General features: G+C 45.5%; 1 protein-coding gene across 17 annotated transcripts in view; it reads left to right on the top strand.

Annotated features, from left to right (window-relative positions):
• The window catches only part of UBR4 (ubiquitin protein ligase E3 component n-recognin 4), a 1,862,787-nt gene that overhangs the window by 596,842 nt on the left and 1,244,121 nt on the right, over positions 1-21,824 (top strand). For all 17 annotated transcript variants that reach the window (XM_069240131.1, XM_069240143.1, XM_069240141.1 and 14 more), the window contains exon 31: positions 517-617. In XM_069240131.1, coding sequence (XP_069096232.1) covers positions 517-617 — 101 coding nt within the window. The remainder of the gene's footprint in view (positions 1-516; positions 618-21,824) is intronic.

Raw genomic sequence — 21,824 nt, 5'->3', positions numbered from 1 at the left:
TATATGTTTGTCCATAACTCGCAAGTTACTGTTTATGGAGGGCACTGATTTATAGTCAATCTAGTGCATGTGTATCCAAAGGCACTCAAGCTATGATTTGAAAAGTTTACTTTGTAGTGCTGAAGATTCACATGCACCCACCCTTCTTCCCGGAAGCTTGTGATGGTTGTAGAGCTCTTCTTTTATTATTCAGGTAGTACTACACAATATATAAGGTGCACCAGTCTAAGATTTGACACTCCGTACACCATCTCACACACTATGCAAATTAACATGAAGTCCTTGCCCATGGACATTCTTGACTGGAGCAAATGTTGCAGCAATTCTTGTGACTCAAGAGACTTCTTTGAAGAAAAAAACTGCAAACATCTGCAAAAGTGCATTAATCTGCAGCACTATATGCTTCAAACAGATGCTTACAGGGTAAGGAACACTTTCTAATTTTCCTACCTTTTTATTTGAAAGCGAATGCTTAAATAAAATGTTTTACTTCTTCTTTTTTTTTTTTTTTTGTAGTGGGGAGCTGGTCCAGATCATGATGGCAACAGCCAATGTCAATCTTTCAGCAAAATTCTGCAATCGTGTCCTTAAATTCTTCACTAAACTCTTTCAGCTGAGTAAGTTTTGAGTTTACACTATCATCATGTTGTGCAACAGAAGGGCACATATCACTGTTGGATTTGACTATGTTGAACATCTAGCTTACATCTGTGCGTACATAAGACATCATTCATTATGTCTTATGTACTTTTTGGTTTGATATTGAATGTAATGTATATTGTGCATATTACATTGATGCTGTTTAGGACCAGCCTAATATTGTGAGTGACTCTTAATCTGTCAGACAACCTAAAGTGTGGTTTTGCTTTACTTCCAAGTAATGAGCCCTTCCCCCACACCATAGTTATGTAATTTATTTAAACATCCCCACCTCTGCCCCCAATTAGGTATACTGTTTCTGAACAAGCCTCACTTACTTCACGATGAAGAATGTTTTTCCTCTGAGCAGTTTTAGGTCGCAAACTGACTTCCACTTCATGGCAGTAAATTTAGTCCATGCTTTCTTAAAAATACAGTGCTGAAAAACAAGACTGCAAACATATATTTTTAATCATTTGCGCTGCAGAAGAGTTCTGACTGACATAGGACCAAGTTAACCCATTTCAATCTTAATATATGTGACTCTCCATGCAAGAACTATTATACTAACATACATCAGCATGAGAATTCTCTGCAGTGAAGTTCAAATTTGTTCAAAATTGTTGTCAGGCAGTCTGTTTTCTGATTCTGTTTGTTGCAAGTCATAATGAGCAAAATGGGTATTTTTCACATTGGTGAGAGTGATGCAACTTTAAGTCACTGTTTATCATGAAACCTTCAGCTCCTAAAGTATAGCCAGGAATTCAAAGGCTGTTCAAAATGACTTCCAGGCCCCCAAGGTTAAGTAGTTCTATGCTTTGCTTTATTGTGGAATTTTCAACTTCCATCACCATATGAAGCTGCTCCATTCCCAGTAACGGTGAGTTGATGCTGCACTCAACTGTCTCAAATGCTTAGTCTTTCTGCATCAGAATTGTAGGGGATGAGCCTTTATACATAAACTCTCTTCCTCTTATTCACGCTTTACCATTTGGAGTTGTAATGATCTGTTTGCTTCTTGTTTAACATTAAAGTGTCAGTTTCCAAAGTAAGACATCTCGTTCTCGATGGCACAATTCTGTACAGCAGGTGCTTCCTCCTACCCTGTACATCTAAAAGAATGAATCTGTGGTTACAAGTCACAGTAATTTTTCTTTATCCTTCTTTGTGCCTTTCTACGTTAGTGGGGGAATCTACTCCCAGGAGAACTTTAAGGATGAGAGCTCATCCTCCTGCAGTTGGAAGAAAGAGCATAACTCTGGAACTGCCTGCCACAGTGGTTCCCTCTCCTACCTCATTTGATCCTCCTTTTCGTAAGGATGCTAGCTGTGTGTCTGGAGGTGGAATAAGGAACACCCATCCAGATCACACTTCAAACTTCTGTGGTTCCCCCTGCTGTTTCCTATTTATACTGTACTGACTCTAGCAAGGCTGTCTCTGTAACGTAGAATCCTTGACAAGATTGTGCCTGTAACCCAGGGTCACTGCTCCTATTCCATTCTTATCTCCTTAATTGGTTCTCATTAGATTGGATTGCATGGGTCCCATCTCCTTCAAAGATACTACTGCTTTCCCTTCTCAGTGATGAAATGTCAGTGGTCCTGGCATTCAGAGGGTCATCTGTTTGTTTCCCTCCTAAATCTAATAGTGCCTCCTCTACTTCCATGGTAGCTCACCTGGACCTTGCCTTTTAGCTCAGATGATTGCACTTTGAGTGCAGTGTTAGTGCATGCAGTTTGCTGGCGGAACCCTGTTCCTTGAATGGACCCCCGATCTTGGAGTCTTGAGTAGGAGAAGCAAACTTGGAGCTTGATAGGATGCAGAGGGTGCTCTCCCCAAAAAAATCTTTAAGGCAACTGCTTGTCCTTGGCACATGTTGAGCCATTACCCTCTCTGTGGTGTGGTCCTGTCAGGCAACAGGCTCCTTTTAGTGTATCTCAAAAAGCTCACTTTTCATTTGTAGGAGGCTGGCCCAGTTTATGGTGTACACCTATGGTGTGGCACCCTATACTGAGTCTAGTAAACATTTAGTGATAGTGAATAGATGTCCAGATAGCAAAAGCTCTCTAGGAGTAGCAGAGGCGAGCAGATAAAGCTTATCCAGAGGGATGTGAAGTGTAGGAAGATGCCTCTGTATATACTATCTCAAAGTAAGAGATAGTGTGCACAGCGTCCAAGGGTTCCCCTTAGAGGTAAGACAGTGGCAAAATTAGATAATTCTAATGCTCTATTTTGTGGTAGTGTGGTCGAGCATTAGGCTTATCAGAGGGCAGTGTTAAGCATTTGTTACACACACACACTCACTCTCACTCTCACTCTCACTCCAGGCCAATAGGTTTTTATATTGAAAAATATATTTTGGCAATTTATTTTTAGAACCACAAGTTCAAGATTTGAAGTAGATACATAAAATGACAGGGAATTAGAGCAATAGCATACACAGTTTTAGTAAAAAAAAAAAAAAGCTATTTTGAAAGCAGACACAGTGCAAAAATCAACAGTTCATGGGGGAGGTACGTAATGGTTAGATTATCAGGTAAGTAAAGCACTTACAGGTCTAAGTTCATGGGCATAGGCAACCCACCGTTGGGGGTTCAAGGCAACCCCAAAGTTACCACACCAGCAGCTCAGGGCCGGCCAGGTGCAGAGGTCAGAGGAGCCCAAAACACACAGGCATCTATGAAGAATAGGGGTGCTCCGGTTCCAGTCTGCCAGCAGGTAAGTACCCGGGTCCTCAGAGGGCACACCAGGGGTTTTTGTAGAGCACTGGTGGGGGACGACACAAGTAGGCACACAAAACACACCATCAGCGGCACAGGGGCGGCCGGGTGCAGTGTGCACAGCAGGTGTCTGGTTTTGTATTGGATTCAATGGAGATACCCGGGGGTCACTTTAGCGGTGCAGGCAGGGCACAGGGGGGCTTCTCGGCCCAGCCACCAACTGGGCTAGGCAGAGGGTCGCATGGGGGTCACCCCTGCACTGGAGTTCGGTTCCTTCTGGTCCTGGGGGTGCAGTGCTTGGTCCAGGCGTCGGGTCCCTTGTTACAGGCAATCGCGGTCAGGGGGAGCCTCTGGATTCTCTCTGCATGCGTCGCTGTGGAGGTCCAGGGGGGTAGTTTCGGGCTACTCACGAGGTCGCAGTCGCCTGGGAGTCCTCCCTGTGGTGTTGGTTCTCTGGAGCTCAAGCCGGGGGTGTCTGGTGCAGAGGGTGAAGTCTCACGCTTCCTGCAGGAATGGTGAAGTCTTTAAAAAGTTGTAAAAAAGTTGCAAAGTTGTTGCTGTTGTTGACCAGAGCCACTGCTCACGGGAGTTACTTGGTCCTTTGGTTCAGGGCAGTCCTCTGAGGCTTCAGAGGTCGCTGGTCCCTGTCGGATGCGTCGCTGTTGCAGGTTTTCGAGTCAGGAGACAGGCCGGTAGGGCTGGGGCAAAACAGTTGTCATCTCTGTCGTCTCGGCAGAGATTTCAGGTCAGCAGTCCTTCTTGGTTCAGGTTGCAGGAATCTGATTTCCTGGGTTCTGGGGGCCCCTAAATACTAAATTTAGGGGTGTGTTTAGATCTGTGGGTGCAGTAGCCAATGGCTATTGTCCTGGAGGGTGGCTATGTCCTCTTTGTGCCTCCTCCCTGAGGGGAGGGGGGCACATCCCTAATCCTATTGGAGGAATCCTCCAATCTCAAGATGAAGGATTTCTAAAGACAGGGGTCACTTCAGCTCAGGACACCTTAGGGGCTGTCCTGACTGGTGGGTGGTGACTACTTTTTTTTCTCATTATCTCCTCCAGCCTTGCCGCCAAAGGTGGGGGCAGTGGCTGGAGACGCGGACATCTCCACTAGCTGGGATACCCTGTGACGCTGTAAAAAAAAGGGGTGAGCGTTTGAAGCTCACCGCCAGGTGTTACAGTTCCTGCAGGGGGAGGTGAGAAGCACCTCCACCCAGTACAGGCTTTGTTCCTGGCCACAGAGTGACAAAGGCACTCTCCTCATGTGGCCAGCAACTCGTCTGGTTGTGGCAGGCCGGCAGAAACTGGTCAGCCTAACACTAGGAGTCGGACTGGTATTCAGGGGACCTCTCTAAGATGCCCTCTGGGTGCATTTTACAATAGATTCCACATTGGCATCAGCGTGCATTTATTGTGATGAGAAGTTTGATACCAAACTTCCCAGATTTCAGTGTAGCCATTGTAGAACTGTGGAATTTGTGTTTGACAAACTCCCAGACCATATACTCTTATGGCTACCCTGCACTTACAATGTCTAAGGTTTTGCTTAGATACTGTAGGTACATAGTGCTCATGCACATATGTCCTCACCTTTGGTATAGTGCACCCTGCCTTAGGGCTGCAAGGCCTGCTAGAGGGGAGACTTAGCTATGCCACAGGCAGTGTGAGGTTGGCATGGCACACTGAGGGGAGTGCCATGTCGACTTAGTCATTTTCTCCCCACCAGCACACACAAGCTGTGAGGCAGTGTGCATGTACTGAGTGAGGGGTCCCCAGGGTGGCACAAGACATGCTGCAGCCCTTAGAGACCTTCCCTGGCATCAGTCCTTGGTACCAGGGGTACCATTTACAAGGGACTTATCTGAGTGCCATGGCCATGGAAGCAAAGGTACAGTTTAGGGAAAGAACACTGGTGCTGGGGCCTGGTTAGCAGGGTCCCAGCGCACTTTCAATCATAACTGGCATCAGCAAAAGGCAAAAAGTCAGGGGGTAGCCATGCCAAGGATGCATTTCCGTACATAAACCATTTCCAATTCTACGGAAGTCAGACAGTGACTCACTGTAGGGAAAAGCCTCCCTGTGGCAGAACCAGGGGCACACAGTTTCCCAAGTAGGTCAGAAGACAAACAGGACCTAGAGGAAGCCACAGATTAACCACCTGTGAAGCAGAGCCTTTCCATGTTCGTGAAACAGCAGACTTCACCAGCCGGTTGATGTCTTGGGGTGCCTGCATTGCAGGGGAGTGACTCCATCACTCCAATGGATATTCCTTTGTGCTTCCAATTCTGGTGACCCTGGAGGATGCCCAGCTTTGGATGTTGCAGAATTCTTGCATGATCCGGAGAAACAATGGAGCAGTGGGATCCTTCCCAACAGAAGCAGGTGTTGCGGTACCAAAGCAGACATGCAGCTCCTGAGGCCAGGAGTAGAAGAGGTTTTGCAGAGAGTTCTTTGGAGAATCTTGCTCAACGAATCCGAGGACCCACCCACAGGGGAGCTCTTAATTAACCCTAAAAGGGGGTTGGTCACTCTGATTTGACTCACCTATCAGAGGGTGTCAGGGACATCATTTACCTGGCTTAACCAGTCAGATGTTCCCAGGGGCTTCTACCTATCTTGTTCCCAAGATAGCAGAGTTCAGTGGAAACCTGACAGAGCTCTGTGTACTTCCCTAGGGGAAGAGCTGGACAGCGGGGTGGTCACTCCCCTGGTCTTTGTGTAGTTTTGCTACACAAACCTTGGGTTCCTGAAGTGGTACAATCTGGATTATGCAAGGAGGGCAGCAAATGTGCCCTTCAAAGTAGTCTTGTGGCACTCAGAGGCCATCCCACCCCATCCCTTAGATACCTTATACACCGGGGGAGCTAGTCACACTTCTCCCTTGCCCGAAATCATTTGTTCTGCTCCTCTGGCCTGAGCCTGGCTCACCAGCTAGAGGGCAGAACTGTATCTGGGGTCAGCAGCGCAAGCTGGCTGCTGGACCCCATAAGGCTGCACAGACAAAACTGGAGGATCCCCAGGGCACATGATACTATGCAACTAACACTGGAATTGGTGTGGTTGTATGATTTCCACATGTTTGCTATCAAACACGCCTAGGTTCGGAGAAGCCATTATGTAGTTAGGCCACTGGTGTTGACCAGTGTCCACTAGATATCTTTAGATAGCTTCCCCTTGCATAGAGTCCAGGAATTGGCCTGGCGTCTGCAGGGGTATCCTACTCATGCAGGGGAACCCTCACATTTGGGGGGACGTGCACTCTGCCTTTGGGCTGAAGGCTGTACCAGAGTGACTTATAAAGTCTAAGTGCAGTCGTTCGGTTTGGCAGTGAAAGGGTGTATGCAATGGCAGCCCATTAGTCACAGTTTGCATGTGCTCCTATGGGTGACATAATACATGCTGCAGCCAGTAGGGAACCCCTGGTGTACCAATGCCCTGGTACATAGGTACCATATATTAGGAACTTAATGGGTGCACCAGTATGCCAATTGTGTGTGTGAAATGTAACCAACAACTATATTTAGGGGCGAGAGCACAGTCACTGGGGTCCTGCTTAGTAGTCAGGCAAAAAGTGGGAACAACTATGCCAGAAAGATGACACTTTCCTGCAACCTAGTTAGTAGGAACCCAGTGCACTTCAGTCAGAGTTACATCAAAAACCAGGCTAAATGTGTGTTGGGTGGAAAAGAGGGGGTGGGGTTACTGCAACCTGAACCCATACTCCTAGAGATTTGAATATGGTCTTGAAATTTGTGATGCACGCTCCTTTCACCACATCTGTCCTCTCAGGCTTCTCACTGTAGAAAGAGCCTTTCTTGTGCCCATTACATCTGCATGGAGTGAGAGAGCTTGCAGCATTATCAACTAAGCCGCCCTACCTTTCCATCTAAGGGTGCGTCACCCCAGTGCCTCCTTTATGCTAAAAGTGGCTACGCCCTTTCATGTCGACCAGTCCTTCGACTTGCATACTTTTTACGCACACCCAAATCCTTCAACAGAAGAGGAGAGACTCCACCACCTGGTCCCTAGAAGAGCGTTGGAGTTCTACCTTACTCCCGCAAGAGAGTTTCGGGTGGATGACCAACTTTTTTGTAGGTTAGGTGAGTGCGAAGAAAGGTTGGACGGTGCAGAAGCTGACCATCTCCAGATGGCGCATACTCTATATTGAGATCTGCTACACAGTGGTCAAAAAGCAACACCCTCAGGGTTTGTGTGCTCATTCCATCCAAGCTAAAGTTGCGACCATTCCGTTAGCAGGCGGAGTTCCAGTCCTTGATATCTGTCAGGTGACAACTTGGGCATCTCTGCACACTTTTACCAAACACTTTTTCTTGGACAGTCGGGTCTGGGCACTTTGCCTATTTGTTCCTGCAAGACTTTCTAGTATGATCTTAGTTCGCAGATCGACCTCCGGGGATGGTATTGCTTGGGTATCTAATCAAAGTTAAGGGATATACCACTGGGAGTCTCTATCAGATGAACATGTTACTTACCTTTGGTAACGCCTTACCTGGTAGAGACAATATCTAGTTGCAGATTCCGTAATGACCCACCCGTCCTCTTTCGAATCCAGTCTGACACCTGGTGAGAATTCAAATGTAAGGAATCTGCAACTACAGATTGTCTCTACCAGATAAGGCATTACCGAAGGTAAGTAACTTTTTGTTCTGACAGTTAGGCATCCTTCAACAAAGTGGTCAGGGCCAGCTCCATGTTCAAAAGGGAACAGAACAAATGATTGCTTCTCCTCCTGTACCTGTTAGGAGGAAACTTACTTTCCAAGAGACTTTGGACCCTTCTCTAGAGATTTTTTTTTTTTCTTTAGGTGGAGGACCACAGGACAAGGCTGCAGTTCAACCTCCGTCTTCTCCACCACATTCTCCTGTACCACCTCCACAATCTCCGCCACCTATTATTGAGCCACAGTTTATCCACAGGGTTGACCATCACCACACAAACTAAGCAAGGCACCCATTTTGATCATAGAGGTTCCTTTAGAGGTTCAATCAGAGGTGTGAACAATAAAGGCTGATGAAAGGCATCCACCTCTAGACGATCTGCCTTCATTACATGCCAGTGACTAATTACACCTTCCATCGGCTCACACCTCTCCAGGAGGGGGAAGATTCATGCATTTTTATCAACAAGGGTGCAATATCACCAGAGAATTCCATCAATTATCCAACATGGCTAGTGCCTAATGCTCATTTCTACCCCACCACTTATCCCCCCCCCTCGTGTTCACAGGACTTTCACAAGACCATCTTGTTCTTTCACAAGAAGAGGTACAATCCCTTCTCAAAGGGGCTATAGAGCCAGTTCCCCTTTCAAGGAAGGTTTAGGATTGTACTCGCTATACTTCCTTATCCCAAAGAAGCATGGGTCACTAAGACCAATCCTAGATCTCAGACCACTCAACCTATACATTCGCTCAGAAAGTTTCCATACGGCTGCTTTGCAAGATATTGTTCCCCTTTTACAGCAGGGCTACTTCATGACACTCTAGATCTCAAGAACGCATACTTTCAGATTCCCATTCACCCTGCACATCACAATTACCTTAGATCTGTCATTGCGGGGAACCATTATCAATTCAAGGTTTTACCATTTGGAGTGACAACCGCTCCCACGGTCTTCATAAAGTATCTTGCAGTAGTTGTGGCATTCCTCAGAAGACAACACATACATGTCTTTCTCCATTTGGACAATTGGCTCATCAAAGCTAATACCAGCCAGCAATGTCAGCGTCATACTCAAACCACAGTTTACCTTCTCCACACTCTGGGGTTCACAGTCAACTTTCTCAAACCCACCTGCAACCTCTACAGATACAGCCCTATCTGGTGTCAGTTCTCAATACCCAGTCTGCCTTGGCATATCCAAACCCAGCGCAATTTCTTGCTTTTCAGACTTTCCTTTCACAGCTACAGCAAAACCACTCTTACACACTGAGAACAGTGATGCAGTTATTAAGGGCGAGGGCATTATGTATTGCCATCGTTCCACATGCCAGACTACACATGCATCCCTTACAGCATTGTCTACCTCGTCAGTAGTCTGTCACATGGTCATCTCCAAGATCTAGTGTTGTTGGATGGCCAGACTCACCCCTCTCTGCAATGGTGGAATCCCACCAACCTTTCCAAGTGGTGGCCCTTTTAAGATCCTGTGCCTCAGGTCACTCTGCCTACGGATGCATCACAGACAGGTTGGGGAGCACATCCCGACAAACCTCACAATACAAGGTTTATGGGATCCAGCTCAACAATAGTCTCATATCAATTATTTGCAGTTATAGCAGACTTTCTAGCACTCAAAGCTTTTCTCCCTCAACTCTCCTACAAAGAGGTTCTAGTTCATACAGACAACATGACAGCTATGTATTACCTGCAAAAACGGGGGGACCTCGGTCTTCTCAGCTGTCCCTTCTTGCCCAGGCAATTTGGAAATGGGTAATTCACCACCACATTCACTTACTGGCAGAGTATCTCCCAGGGAAGGGATGGACAACCAGTTTGCAGACCTTCTCAGCAGGATGCAGCAAAACTTCACCCCCAAGTACTTCATCAGTATTTTCAAGGGTGGGGAACACTAGAAATAAACCTCTTCGCCACTGCAGAAAATATAAAATGCCAAAACTTTGCGTCCATATACCCACACCCTGAGTCCAAGGGCAATGTGCTCTATGGATGAATTGGTCTGGGTAATTTGTTTATGGTTTTCTACCTCTCCCACTCCATTTCTAGTTCACAAAATGAGACAAACATCACTCACTATGATCCTTGTAGCTCCCACATGGGCGCACGTCAACCTTGGTTCCCTACACTGTTGGATCTGCCGGTGGTTCCTCATGAGAAACTTCTCAACAGGCTGGACCTTCTCACTCAAAATCACGGTCAAAATAAACAGCCAGATCCCAAGACACTCAATCTTGCGTTATGGCTCCTGAGGTCATAGAATTTGGTTATTTGAATCTCCCCTTAGAAGGTCTGGAAATTCTTAGGGAGACAGGTAAACCTACAACTGGACAGTGTTATGCTGCAAAATGGAAGCGTTTTGTTTGCTATTGTCAACCTAGGACATTGTTTTTTACCTGCTATATTTACCAAAGGCAAACTTAGCATATTCATCTATTGGACTTCATTTGGCAGTAGTAGCTGCTTACCTTCAGAACAGACAACATATCTCTTTATTCAGGATTCCAGTTATTAAAGCTTTCATGGACGGTCTCAAGAGTCATTCTGCCCAGGGTTCCCCCAGTCCCATCTTGGAACCTAAATGTTGTTCTTACTACACTCATGCATCCACCTTTTGAGCCCACGCATTCTTGTTTTTTGCAGTATCTTTCATGGAAGGTAGCCTTCTTGGTAGCTATCACTTTAGGATGTGTAAGTGAAATACAGCCTCTAAATTAAATTTAGAAGAACCATTCTTCCAATTACATAAAGATAAAGTCAAATCCTAAATTCCTTCCAGAAGTGCTTCCACCATTTTGTATTAATCAGTCAATTGAGTTTCCTGCGTTTTCCACCAAACACTCAGTTGCAGAGAGAGCTCTTCACCCACTGGATATTAAAAGCGCTCTAATGTATTATATTGGAAGAACTAAACAGTTTAGGAAATCCAAACAGGTTTTTGTAGCATTCTCCATGCTTCATAAAGGCAATCCCATTTCAAAAAACGGTAAAGCCAAACGGATAGTGAAGTGTATCCAAAGTTGTTATCTTAAAGCTAAGACATTTGCCTATTATTTCTAGGGTGCATCACACTAGAAAAAAAAGTGTTTATGGCTTCTTTTTAGGTACATTCCAGTAGTTGATATTTGTACAGTTTCTACTTGGTCTACACCACATACATTTACTAAACACTATTGTGTGGATGTTTTAGCATGGAAACAAGCTAATGTTGGTCAAGCTGTGCTTAGGATACTTTCTCAAACCACTCCAACTCCTACAGACTAGCCGTTGCCTACTTGGAGGGGACTGCATTACAGGCTATGCAAAGCATGTGTATCTTCAGCCACACATGCAATTGAATGGAAAATATTACCCAGATGACATCTGTTTGTGGCATGTAGTGATGTAGATTCACATGCACCCTCCCTCCTCCCCAGAAGCCTGTAGTCATTCTAGTGGTATTCTTATATACATTTTGTATATATACACTGCAGTGACATCTTTCACTTACTATATATATACTCCTTACTTCACCTGTCTGTGGGAAAACAGTCTAACAAAGGACTCAATGCCCATGTGCAGTATCACCGAGAGGAGTCACCCCTTGATCTCGTGACTCGAAAAGATTATTAAAAGGCAATTTGCAACACTCGGGACCCAACCCTAGATGGCAGACTCATGCAAAACATGTGAACCTATAGCACTACATGCCACAAACAGATGTCTACTGGGTAAGTAACATTTTCCTTTGACAGAGACTCAATCCAGATGTAGATTCCTCACCTACTGTCACCCCTCCCAGTTATGTGGAACCGTCTCAAACTGTTCAGTTTTATGAAGATACCAAAGGTTCGATGGCATCTGTCGCTGTAGATACACATGTTCTGCATAGCTCGCCATCTGGTGTTGGGTCGGAGTGTTACAAGTTGTTTTTCTTCGAAGAAGTCTTTAGAGTCACGGGACCGAGTGACTCCTCCTTCTGTCTCCATTGCGCATGGGCGTCGACTCCATCTTCGATTGTTTTCTTTCCGCCATCGGGTTCGGACGTGTTCCTGTCGCTTCGAGTTTCGGAACGGAAAGTTAGTTAATATCGGAAGATTTTCGTCGGTATTGTTGCGTTCGGGATCGGCTTAGTTAGAGTCAACACCGCATCGAAGATTGACGCGCTCCGGTGCCCTTCGGGGTAGTTTTCGATCCCCCGTCGGGGCCTGGTCGGCCCGACCGCGTGTCGAACAACTTCGATGGAACGGACCCCGTTCCGTTTTTGTCCCAAATGCCACAACAAATACCCGTATACAGACCAACATTTGGTCTGTAACCTGTGCCTGTCGCCTGAGCACAGTGAAGAGACTTGCGAGGCCTGTCGTGCGTTCCGGTCCAGAAAGACACTCCGTGACCGTCGAGCCAGGAGACTTCAGATGGCGTCCACGCCGACAGCGCACCGAGAGTTCGAGGAACAGGAGGAAGAAGAAACCTTTTTGATCCACGAATCGGACTCCGAGGAATTCGACGATCAAAGAACCGTGAGTAAGACGTCGAAAACAACACAGAAGAAAAGTGATAAGGCCCAGGGGACGCCACTGCCACCAGGCCATGGCTCCACCCATAAATTCGGTGACCGACCATCGGCACAGAAAAAGGCCAAAACAGTGCCGAGATCGTCCGACTCCGGTCGAGACACCGGCACGCAGCCTTCTCGGGATCGAGAAAGTGCTGGAGAAAAGCAACGACACCGAGATAGCGGTGTAGAAGCGGCTCGACGCCGAGACAGCGGCACCGACGACGATCGACGCCGAGAGGTTTCGACGCCAAAAAAGAAAAAAGCCACCTCGGAGCCGAAAAGAGATACAGGCAGGGTTTCGGTGCCAAAACAACCCGTAACCGACCCAGGTCCAGGCTCTTATACAGAGGAACAATCACTGTCCTCTCAGATGTGAAAGCATAGGTTTGGGGAAGAGCTGCAATCCACTGAAGTGGACCATACGCAAAAATGTATTTTCATACAGCAGGGAACGGGAAGAATAAGCACCCTTCCCCCTATTAGGAGAAAAAGGAGACTGGAGTTTCAAACAGACCAGGCGCCACAAACAAAAATGGTGAAAAAGGTGACTCCGCCACCCTCTCCTCCACCTGTAATTAACGTCTCACCAGCGCAAACTCCGTCACATTCCCCGGCTCACACCACCATGAGCCAAGGTGACCAGGATCAAGACGCTTGGGACTTATATGACGCCCCAGTGTCGGACAACAGTCCGGAGGCATATCCAACAAAGCCCTCACCACCAGAAGACAGCTCAGCATACTCTCAAGTGGTGGCTAGAGCAGCACAATTCCACAACGTAGACCTTCACTCAGAACAAGTCGAGGATGACTTTTTATTCAACACCCTCTCCTCCACCCACAGCTCCTACCAAAGCCTGCCTATGCTGCCAGGTATGCTTCGGCACGCAAAGGAAATATTCAAGGAGCCGGTCAAAAGTAGGGCAATAACGCCAAGGATGGAAAAGAAGTATAAGGCACCTCCTACAGACCCTGTTTTCATCACCACACAGCTGCCACCAGATTCCGTCGTAGTAGGAGCAGCTCGGAAAAGAGCCAACTCCCACACATCTGGGGATGCACCACCCCCAGATAAAGAGAGCCGCAAGTTCGATGCAGCTGGGAAAAGAGTCGCAGTACAAGCTGCAAACCAGTGGCGCATCGCTAACTCTCAAGCACTACTTGCGCGCTATGACAGAGCCCATTGGGATGAGATGCAACACCTCATCGAGCATCTTCCCAAGGAACTACAAAAGAGGGCAAAGCAGGTGGTTGAGGAAGGGCAGAACATATCAAATAACCAGATACGATCTTCTATGGATGCAGCAGACACAGCTGCAAGAACAATTAATACATCTGTGACCATTAGAAGGCACGCATGGCTAAGAACGTCTGGGTTCAAACCAGAGATACAGCAGGCAGTGCTCAATATGCCATTCAACGAAAAACAACTGTTCGGACCAGAAGTGGACACGGCAATCGAAAAACTTAAAAAAGACACTGACACTGCTAAAGCCATGGGCGCACTCTACTCCCCGCAGAGCAGAGGAACCTACAGCACCTTCTGCAAGACACCCTTTAGAGGGGGGTTTCGGGGTCAGGCCACACAAGCCAGCACCTCGCAGGCAACTCCGTCCAGCTACCAGGGACAGTACAGGGGAGGCTTTCGGGGCCAATACAGAGGAGGGCAATTCCCTAGGAATAGAGGAAAATTTCAAAGCCCCAAAACCCCTACGACCAAGCAGTGACTCAGATGTCACTCACCCCCTCCACACAACACCAGTGGGGGGAAGAATAGGTCATTATTACAAAGCATGGGAGGAAATAACTACAGACACTTGGGTCTTAGCAATTATCCAACATGGTTATTGCATAGAATTCCTACAATTCCCTCCAAACATACCACCAAAAGCGCAGAATTTATCAAAACAACATTCCGAACTCCTGGAAATAGAAGTTCAAGCACTATTGCAAAAGAATGCAATCGAATTAGTACCAAACACACAAACAAACACAGGAGTCTATTCACTGTACTTCTTAATACCAAAAAAGGACAAAACACTGAGACCAATCCTAGACCTCAGAATACTAAACACCTACATCAAATCAGACCACTTTCACATGGTCACGCTACAAGAAGTGTTACCATTGCTAAAACTACAGGACTACATGACAACCTTAGACCTCAAAGACGCATATTTCCATATACCAATACATCCGTCGCACAGGAAATACCTATGGTTCGTATTCAAAGGAATACATTACCAATTCAAAGTATTGCCTTTTGGTTTAACAACCGCACCAAGAGTCTTTACAAAATGTCTAGCAGTAGTGGCTGCACACATCAGAAGGCAGCAAATACATGTATTCCCGTATCTAGACGACTGGCTAATCAAAACCAATTCACTAACAAAGTGCTTACAACACACAAATCAAATCATACAAACCCTCTACAAACTAGGTTTCACCGTCAACTTTCAAAATCCAACATTTTGCCGTGCAAAGTACAACAATACCTGGGAGCCATAATAGACACAACAAAAGGAGTAGCCACTCCAAGTCCACAAAGAATTCAAAATTTCAACAAGATCATACAACGCATGTATCCAACACAAACAATACAAGCAAAGATGATATTACAACTCCTAGGCATGATGTCTTCCTGCATAGCCATTGTCCCGAACGCAAGACTACACATGAGACCCTTACAACAGTGCCTAGCATCACAATGGTCACAAGCACAGGGTCACCTTCTAGATCTGGTGTTAATAGACCGCCAAACTTACCTCTCGCTTCTATGGTGGAACAGTATAAATTTAAACAAAGGGCGGCCATTCCAAGACCCAGTGCCACAATGCGTTATAACAGATGCTTCCATGACAGGGTGGGGAGCACACCTCGATCAACACAGCATACAAGGACAATGGAACGTACATCAAACAAAACTGCATATAAATCACCTAGAAATGCTAGCAGTTTTTCAAGCATTAAGGGCTTTCCAACCAATTATAACTCACAAATACATTCTTGTCAAAACAGACAACATGACAACAATGTATTATCTAAACAAACAGGGGGGGACACACTCAACGCAGTTGAGCCTTCTAGCACAGAAAATATGGCGATGGGCAATTCACAACCACATTCGCCTAATAGCGCAGTTTATTCCAGGGATCCAGAATCAACTTGCAGACAATCTCTCTCGAGATCACCAACAGGTCCACGAATGGGAAATTCACCCCCAAATTCTAAACACTTACTTCAGACTCTGGGGAACACCTCAAATAGACTTGTTTGCAACAAGAGAGAACGCAAAATGCCAAAACTTCGCATCCAGATACCCACACAGGCAGTCCCAAGGCAATGCCCTATGGATGAACTGGTCAGGGATATTTGCCTACGCTTTTCCTCCTCTCCCTCTCCTTCCTTATCTGGTAAACAAATTGAATCAAAACAAACTCAAACTCATTTTAATAGCACCAACTTGGGCAAGGCAACCCTGGTACACAACACTGCTAGACCTATCAGTAGTACCCCACATCAAATTGCCCAACAGGCCGGATCTGTTAACACAACACAACCAACAGATCAGACATCCAGATCCAGCATCGCTGAATCTAGCAATCTGGCTCCTGAAATCCTAGAATTCGGACACTTACAACTTACCCAAGAATGTATGGACGTCAGAAAGCAAGCCAGAAGGCCGTCCACTAGGCACTGCTATGCAAGTAAATGGAAGAGGTTTGTCTGCTACTGCCATCATAATCAGATCCAACCTTTCCACACAACTCCAAAGGACGTAGTGGGTTACTTGCTTCACTTACAAAAATCTAACCTAGCCTTCTCTTCCATTAAAATACACCTTGCGGCAATATCTGCATTCCTGCAGACTACCTATTCAACTTCCCTATATAGGATACCAGTCATTAAAGCATTCATGGAAGGTCTTAAAAGAATTATACCACCAAGAACACCACCTGTTCCTTCATGGAACTTAAATGTTGTCTTAACAAGACTCATGGGTCCACCTTTTGAACCCATGCACTCTTGCGAAATACAGTTCCTAACCTGGAAGGTTGCATTTCTCATCGCCATTACATCTCTAAGAAGAGTAAGCGAAATTCAGGCGTTTACAATACAAGAACCTTTTATACAACTACACAAAAATAAAGTCGTCCTAAGGACTAACCCTAAATTTTTACCAAAGGTTGTTTCACCGTTCCACCTAAATCAAACAGTGGAACTACCAGTGTTCTTCCCACAGCCAGATTCCGTAGCTGAGCGGGCACTACATACATTAGATGTCAAAAGAGCATTAATGTACTACATTGACAGAACGAAAAACATCAAAGACTAAAACAACTATTTATTGCATTCCAAAAACCTCATGCAGGAAACCCAATATCAAAACAAGGTATAGCCAGATGGATATTTAAATGCATCCAAATCTGCTACCTTAAAGCAAAACGACAACTGCCCATTACACCAAGGGCACACTCAACCAGAAAAAAAGGTGCTACCATGGCCTTTCTAGGAAACATCCCAATGCAAGAAATATGTAAGGCAGCCACATGGTCTACACCACACACGTTCACCAAGCACTACTGTGTAGACGTGTTATCTGCACAGCAAGCCACAGTAGGTCAAGCCGTGTTAAGAACATTATTTCAAACCACTTCCATTCCTACAGGCTGAGCCACCGCTTTTGGGGAGATAACTGCTTACTAGTCTATGCAGAACATGTGTATCTACAGCGACAGATGCCATTGAACTGAAAATTTCACTTACCCAGTGTACATCTGTTCGTGGCATCAGTCGCTGGAGATTCACATGTGCCCACCCACCTCCCCGGGAGCCTGTAGCAGTTTGGAAGTTAGCTTCAACTTTGTACATTTGTATATATATTATTTTAACCTTAAATAGGTACATACTTAGTCACTCCATTGCATGGGCACTATTACTACAACACAACTCCTACCTCACCCTCTGCGGGGAAAACAATCGAAGCTGGAGTCGACGCCCATGCGCAATGGAGACAGAAGGAGGAGTCACTCGGTCCCGTGACTCTAAAGACTTCTTCGAAGAAAAACAACTTGTAACACTCCGACCCAACACCAGATGGCGAGCTATGCAGAACATGTGAATCTCCAGCGACTGATGCCACGAACAGATGTACACTGGGTAAGTGACATTTTCATTCTGCACGCCATTTCATGCTAGTTTCTATATGCTGCACATCTGTTGATATGGTTGGAGTTCACAAAGAAACCAATGCCAGCGCGAGCAGGTGCCTTATGTATATACTTCTGACCTCGCATCTGCACAGGATGAAGCGGGGTGAAGAGTAATGCCACCTCTCCCTGCTCAGGAGGATTGCTGTGCAAGGGTTCCTGGATCAAGTCTGACACCTGCAGATATTTAAAAAAAAAAAAAAAAATCTGTGGTTAGATAGTCTTTACCAGGAAACACGTTAACAAAGGTAACTTATGGGGTGAAGTAGGATTTTTGATAATTATTCAGAAAGTGTCTTTCTGAAAGTTACCTTTTCCCTGCCTAAAGCATATGGAGACCCATTTTCATCTGCTCTCCTCCTTCTGCCTGCCAGTAATTAGTTTTTGAATGGATATGAAATGCCTCCCAGGAGAAAAACATAGGCTCACATGAATGGGCAGAGATGAGCTCTCAGAACCTTACAGAATATGCAGGGTGGGGTTGTTAGCATTGTTTTTGACATTAGTCTCAAATTCTGCTTGGCAGTTCTGCTGTGGTTCTACGTATTACACTTGGGGAGCACTTCAAGGAGTCCTCCCCTGTCACAAGCAAATGGAACCCGACAAGGCCCTTCCTTTGCCCCTTCAGCCATGATGTAAGCTCCAGGTCTGCTGGAGTTTTACACATAACCCTTGGGGTGCACTTCAACTGGAAAATGCACACCGAGGGCATCATAGAAATGCCCCTTGAATTTCACCCAACTCTCTAGTGTGTGGCTGACCAGTCTATGCCAGCCTGCCACTACCAGATGAGTTTCTGACCCCATGGGATGAGAGCCTTTGTGCTCTTAGAAGTTGGGGGCAAAGATTGCTCTGGATGGGTTTCTACACACCTCCCCCTGCAAGGAACAGCAGCACTTGGAAGTGAGCCTCAAAGGCTCCTGCCTTTGGTTCTGCTGCCTCAGGGCACTCCAAATAGTGGACCAAGTCTGCAGCCTCTTTGTGAACCCGGGAGTTTTCCATTGCAAAGCACTGGGCACCCGACACTGGTTGCACCCAGCCGCCCCTGTGCCGCTGCGTGTGTGTGTATGTTTGGTGGTTACCAGAGATGATGATCTAAACGCCCTCAGGGCCTGTGCCCGGGGACTGCAGGTACTTACCTGCAAACAGTTCACTTCTGAGTGCCCCAGTCTCCTTAGGATTCCATTGGGTGCCCAACACCAATTTTGACCTCTGCACCCAGCCGGAGCTTGTTGCTGGTTGTGCACTGCTGGTGTCTTTCTAAACTTTGTCCTGTGGACACCCTAACCAGTAATTCGAGTACTTACATGTGATCTGTGTATGTACCACCCTAACCCCACACCCACCCCACCACTCCACCCCCCAGACTGCATTGTCTTTATGCCTTCAATGAAAATTGCACTATTTACTTTTGAAATTGAAAAGTGTTACTTACCTGAAAACGGTTTAATCTGTGATTTTCAAAGTAAGTGCATTTGATATTTGAAAGTGATACATACTTGAAACTATGGTTACCTGCAACAAAGATCCTTTCTTGACTGTGTGTACAACAAATGCTTAGTACCACCCTCTGATAACCATAACTGCTCTACCACACTACCACAAAAGAGAGCATTAGTATTATCTACTTTAGCCTCTTTAAAGCTTCTGGGGAACCCCTGGACTATGTGCACACTATACCTTACTTTGGTATAGTATATACAAAGCTAGCTTCCTACAAGCTCATTAGCTGAATACATCTTAAAATCATCCAGAACTCAAACTATTCTCTGATTATATGCCTGCCAGATTTGACATGACACCTCTTCTTTGATAGATCTCATCCCTGAGGATAGAATGAGGAAGCAATAGTTAAAGACCGTGTGAATGCTGCTGCAGCTACAATTGGGCCATGGATGTCACAAATGCAGACTTTCACCAGTAAGCAGGAGATTGAGTGCTTAGAATCCTCAACATTAGTGTTGATGGGAAGTCAATATTCAAGAATGATTTTGATGATGTCTTGCTGATTTTGAAGGCTGACAAGGATACAGCTCAGTCCCTGGGCACTCTCCAATACAGACAACCTTCCTTGGAATATCTTGGGTATGTAGAGATGCCTCTGGCCAGTATTTCAGCCACAGCAGTCAAAAACCTCTAATACAGGTATTTAGGATATTGCCAGAATTACACACCAAGCGGATGCTGGCAGCGTTGCCCTTTGGGCGAGAGGAGTGTCCCAGTCTGTCTTGTGGCCTCATGAAGTGGATCCTTGCTTTTGCGACCACCCTCCACTCCGGGTAAAGGAGGGTAATTTTAACATACTAAATTTTGCAAGTGAATACTTCTTTCATAGATCTTGAAGCACAGGATCTGACATACAGATAGTGTTTTAATATTCTGAGCAGTAGTTGTATAGCTTACATGTCTCTTATCTGGTTTTGCAGCGTCTAAGAGCCTCAGAGTTGTGTAATTGGAATGAACAAAAGTATGAAATTTACATATTTTATCAATCATTTTTGTTTTATTGATTTCGTTTTGCCGAAAAAAAAAAAAGAAAAACGCAGAAAAGTCTCCTACAACCTAGATGTTGGTGGTCAAAGTAAAGAAATACTACCTCCCCTTCACCCCCCCACCCCAGGTCAAACCTCCTACCCACCACAGAGCCCACAGTAAAAGAAAGTCCCCGCACACCTAAGTGACCATGCATTTGTTTTGTTCTTTTTTCTTTTTGAGTATTTCACTTTTTCTTCTGATTCAAGCACATGACCATATCCAATAAAAGATCCAGTGTTGGAGAAAAATTACTTAGCTATAACTCAGTTTGGTTAGTTTTGCTATCTTTCATAGTCTAACATGCAACCCTACCTCCTCCCCCGTCATAGGCTCAGTACCTGTTCTTTTTTGTTTTACATATTTTATTAGTATTTTCAGCCAAACACAAAAGTGTACAAGAAAACACATCGGATCAGGAAATGGAGAAATGTAGCAAAGTGGACTTTTGTTTAGGTGGAAAAGTGTCCACCTCAAAGGATAAGGCCGCCAGCTGCTTGATGGTACACAAAAGAAATAAAATAAACCTTTGCTCAAGCCCTGGTAGTGTGACACAAAGTAGTCAGGCTTAAATCAAATGCAATGTGTAATGTATTCAAGCAGTGCATACACCTAAAAACTAATTTCCATGACCAATTTTAAAATAAATAAATTAAAAACTAGTATATGTAAAATAAGCCCAGAATGACAAAAGTCCAACAAGCATAAGCTGAGATATGAATTTTCAAAGATTTAAGTGAAAATAACACAAATATTATCGCAAAGTGCCAATGACAGTCTACGAATGTGGTATACTGCTACTTGGGCGTGATTTGAGGCCGACCACGTTTGAGTCTGTCAGATACCCCAAGTGGATGATTACAGTGAAAGTCTGGATGTCAAAAAACAAAAAAAAACAAAAAATACTAAGTTCTAATTCTGAAAAGGGAATTTGTCATCTATTTGAAGAAAAAGTTGTGTCCCATGGGACAAATCTGCAGTTGTAGCATCCACCATTGAACTGGTGGTTTGATACCTTCTACCTATTGGTCCATCGTCGGCTCTGGAGATTTTGAGGTTTTTGCTGCAGAGATGAAGTCTTTAACTAGGATGTATGTGAAATGCAATCTGACACTATGAAACTGGAGCACACGTTTTCAGACGTTTCCATCTTTTTTCCTGTGCCCAGGCAACAAAAGGAGTGCACCTCTAAGACCTCAGAACCTCAGGGGGGCATCGGGAGACTGCCACTGGTCAGCTGGGAATTGTAGGGAAAAGGCCTCTTGCTGCCTTTCGTGTCCCTGTAGCTGCAAAGGAGGTCAGCCAACTGACACTTGGAGTCCACTTCATTGTCCTGGGTAGAAAGCTGAGCTGGTCGGGTCCTTCAGAGCTCTTCACAGGTCAGACAGCAGGACCAGTTTTATTGCCACCAGCTAGTGGGTAGGGGAGGGTTGTGAATAGTGTAAAAGTTCCTGGTGGCACCCCACCTGCTTTTATTTATATATATATATA

This window comes from Pleurodeles waltl, chromosome 6, assembly GCF_031143425.1.
Source record: "Pleurodeles waltl isolate 20211129_DDA chromosome 6, aPleWal1.hap1.20221129, whole genome shotgun sequence".
In the NCBI taxonomy this organism is placed as follows: Eukaryota; Metazoa; Chordata; class Amphibia; order Caudata; family Salamandridae; genus Pleurodeles; species Pleurodeles waltl.
This window is presented reverse-complemented; position numbering and strand designations above follow the sequence as displayed.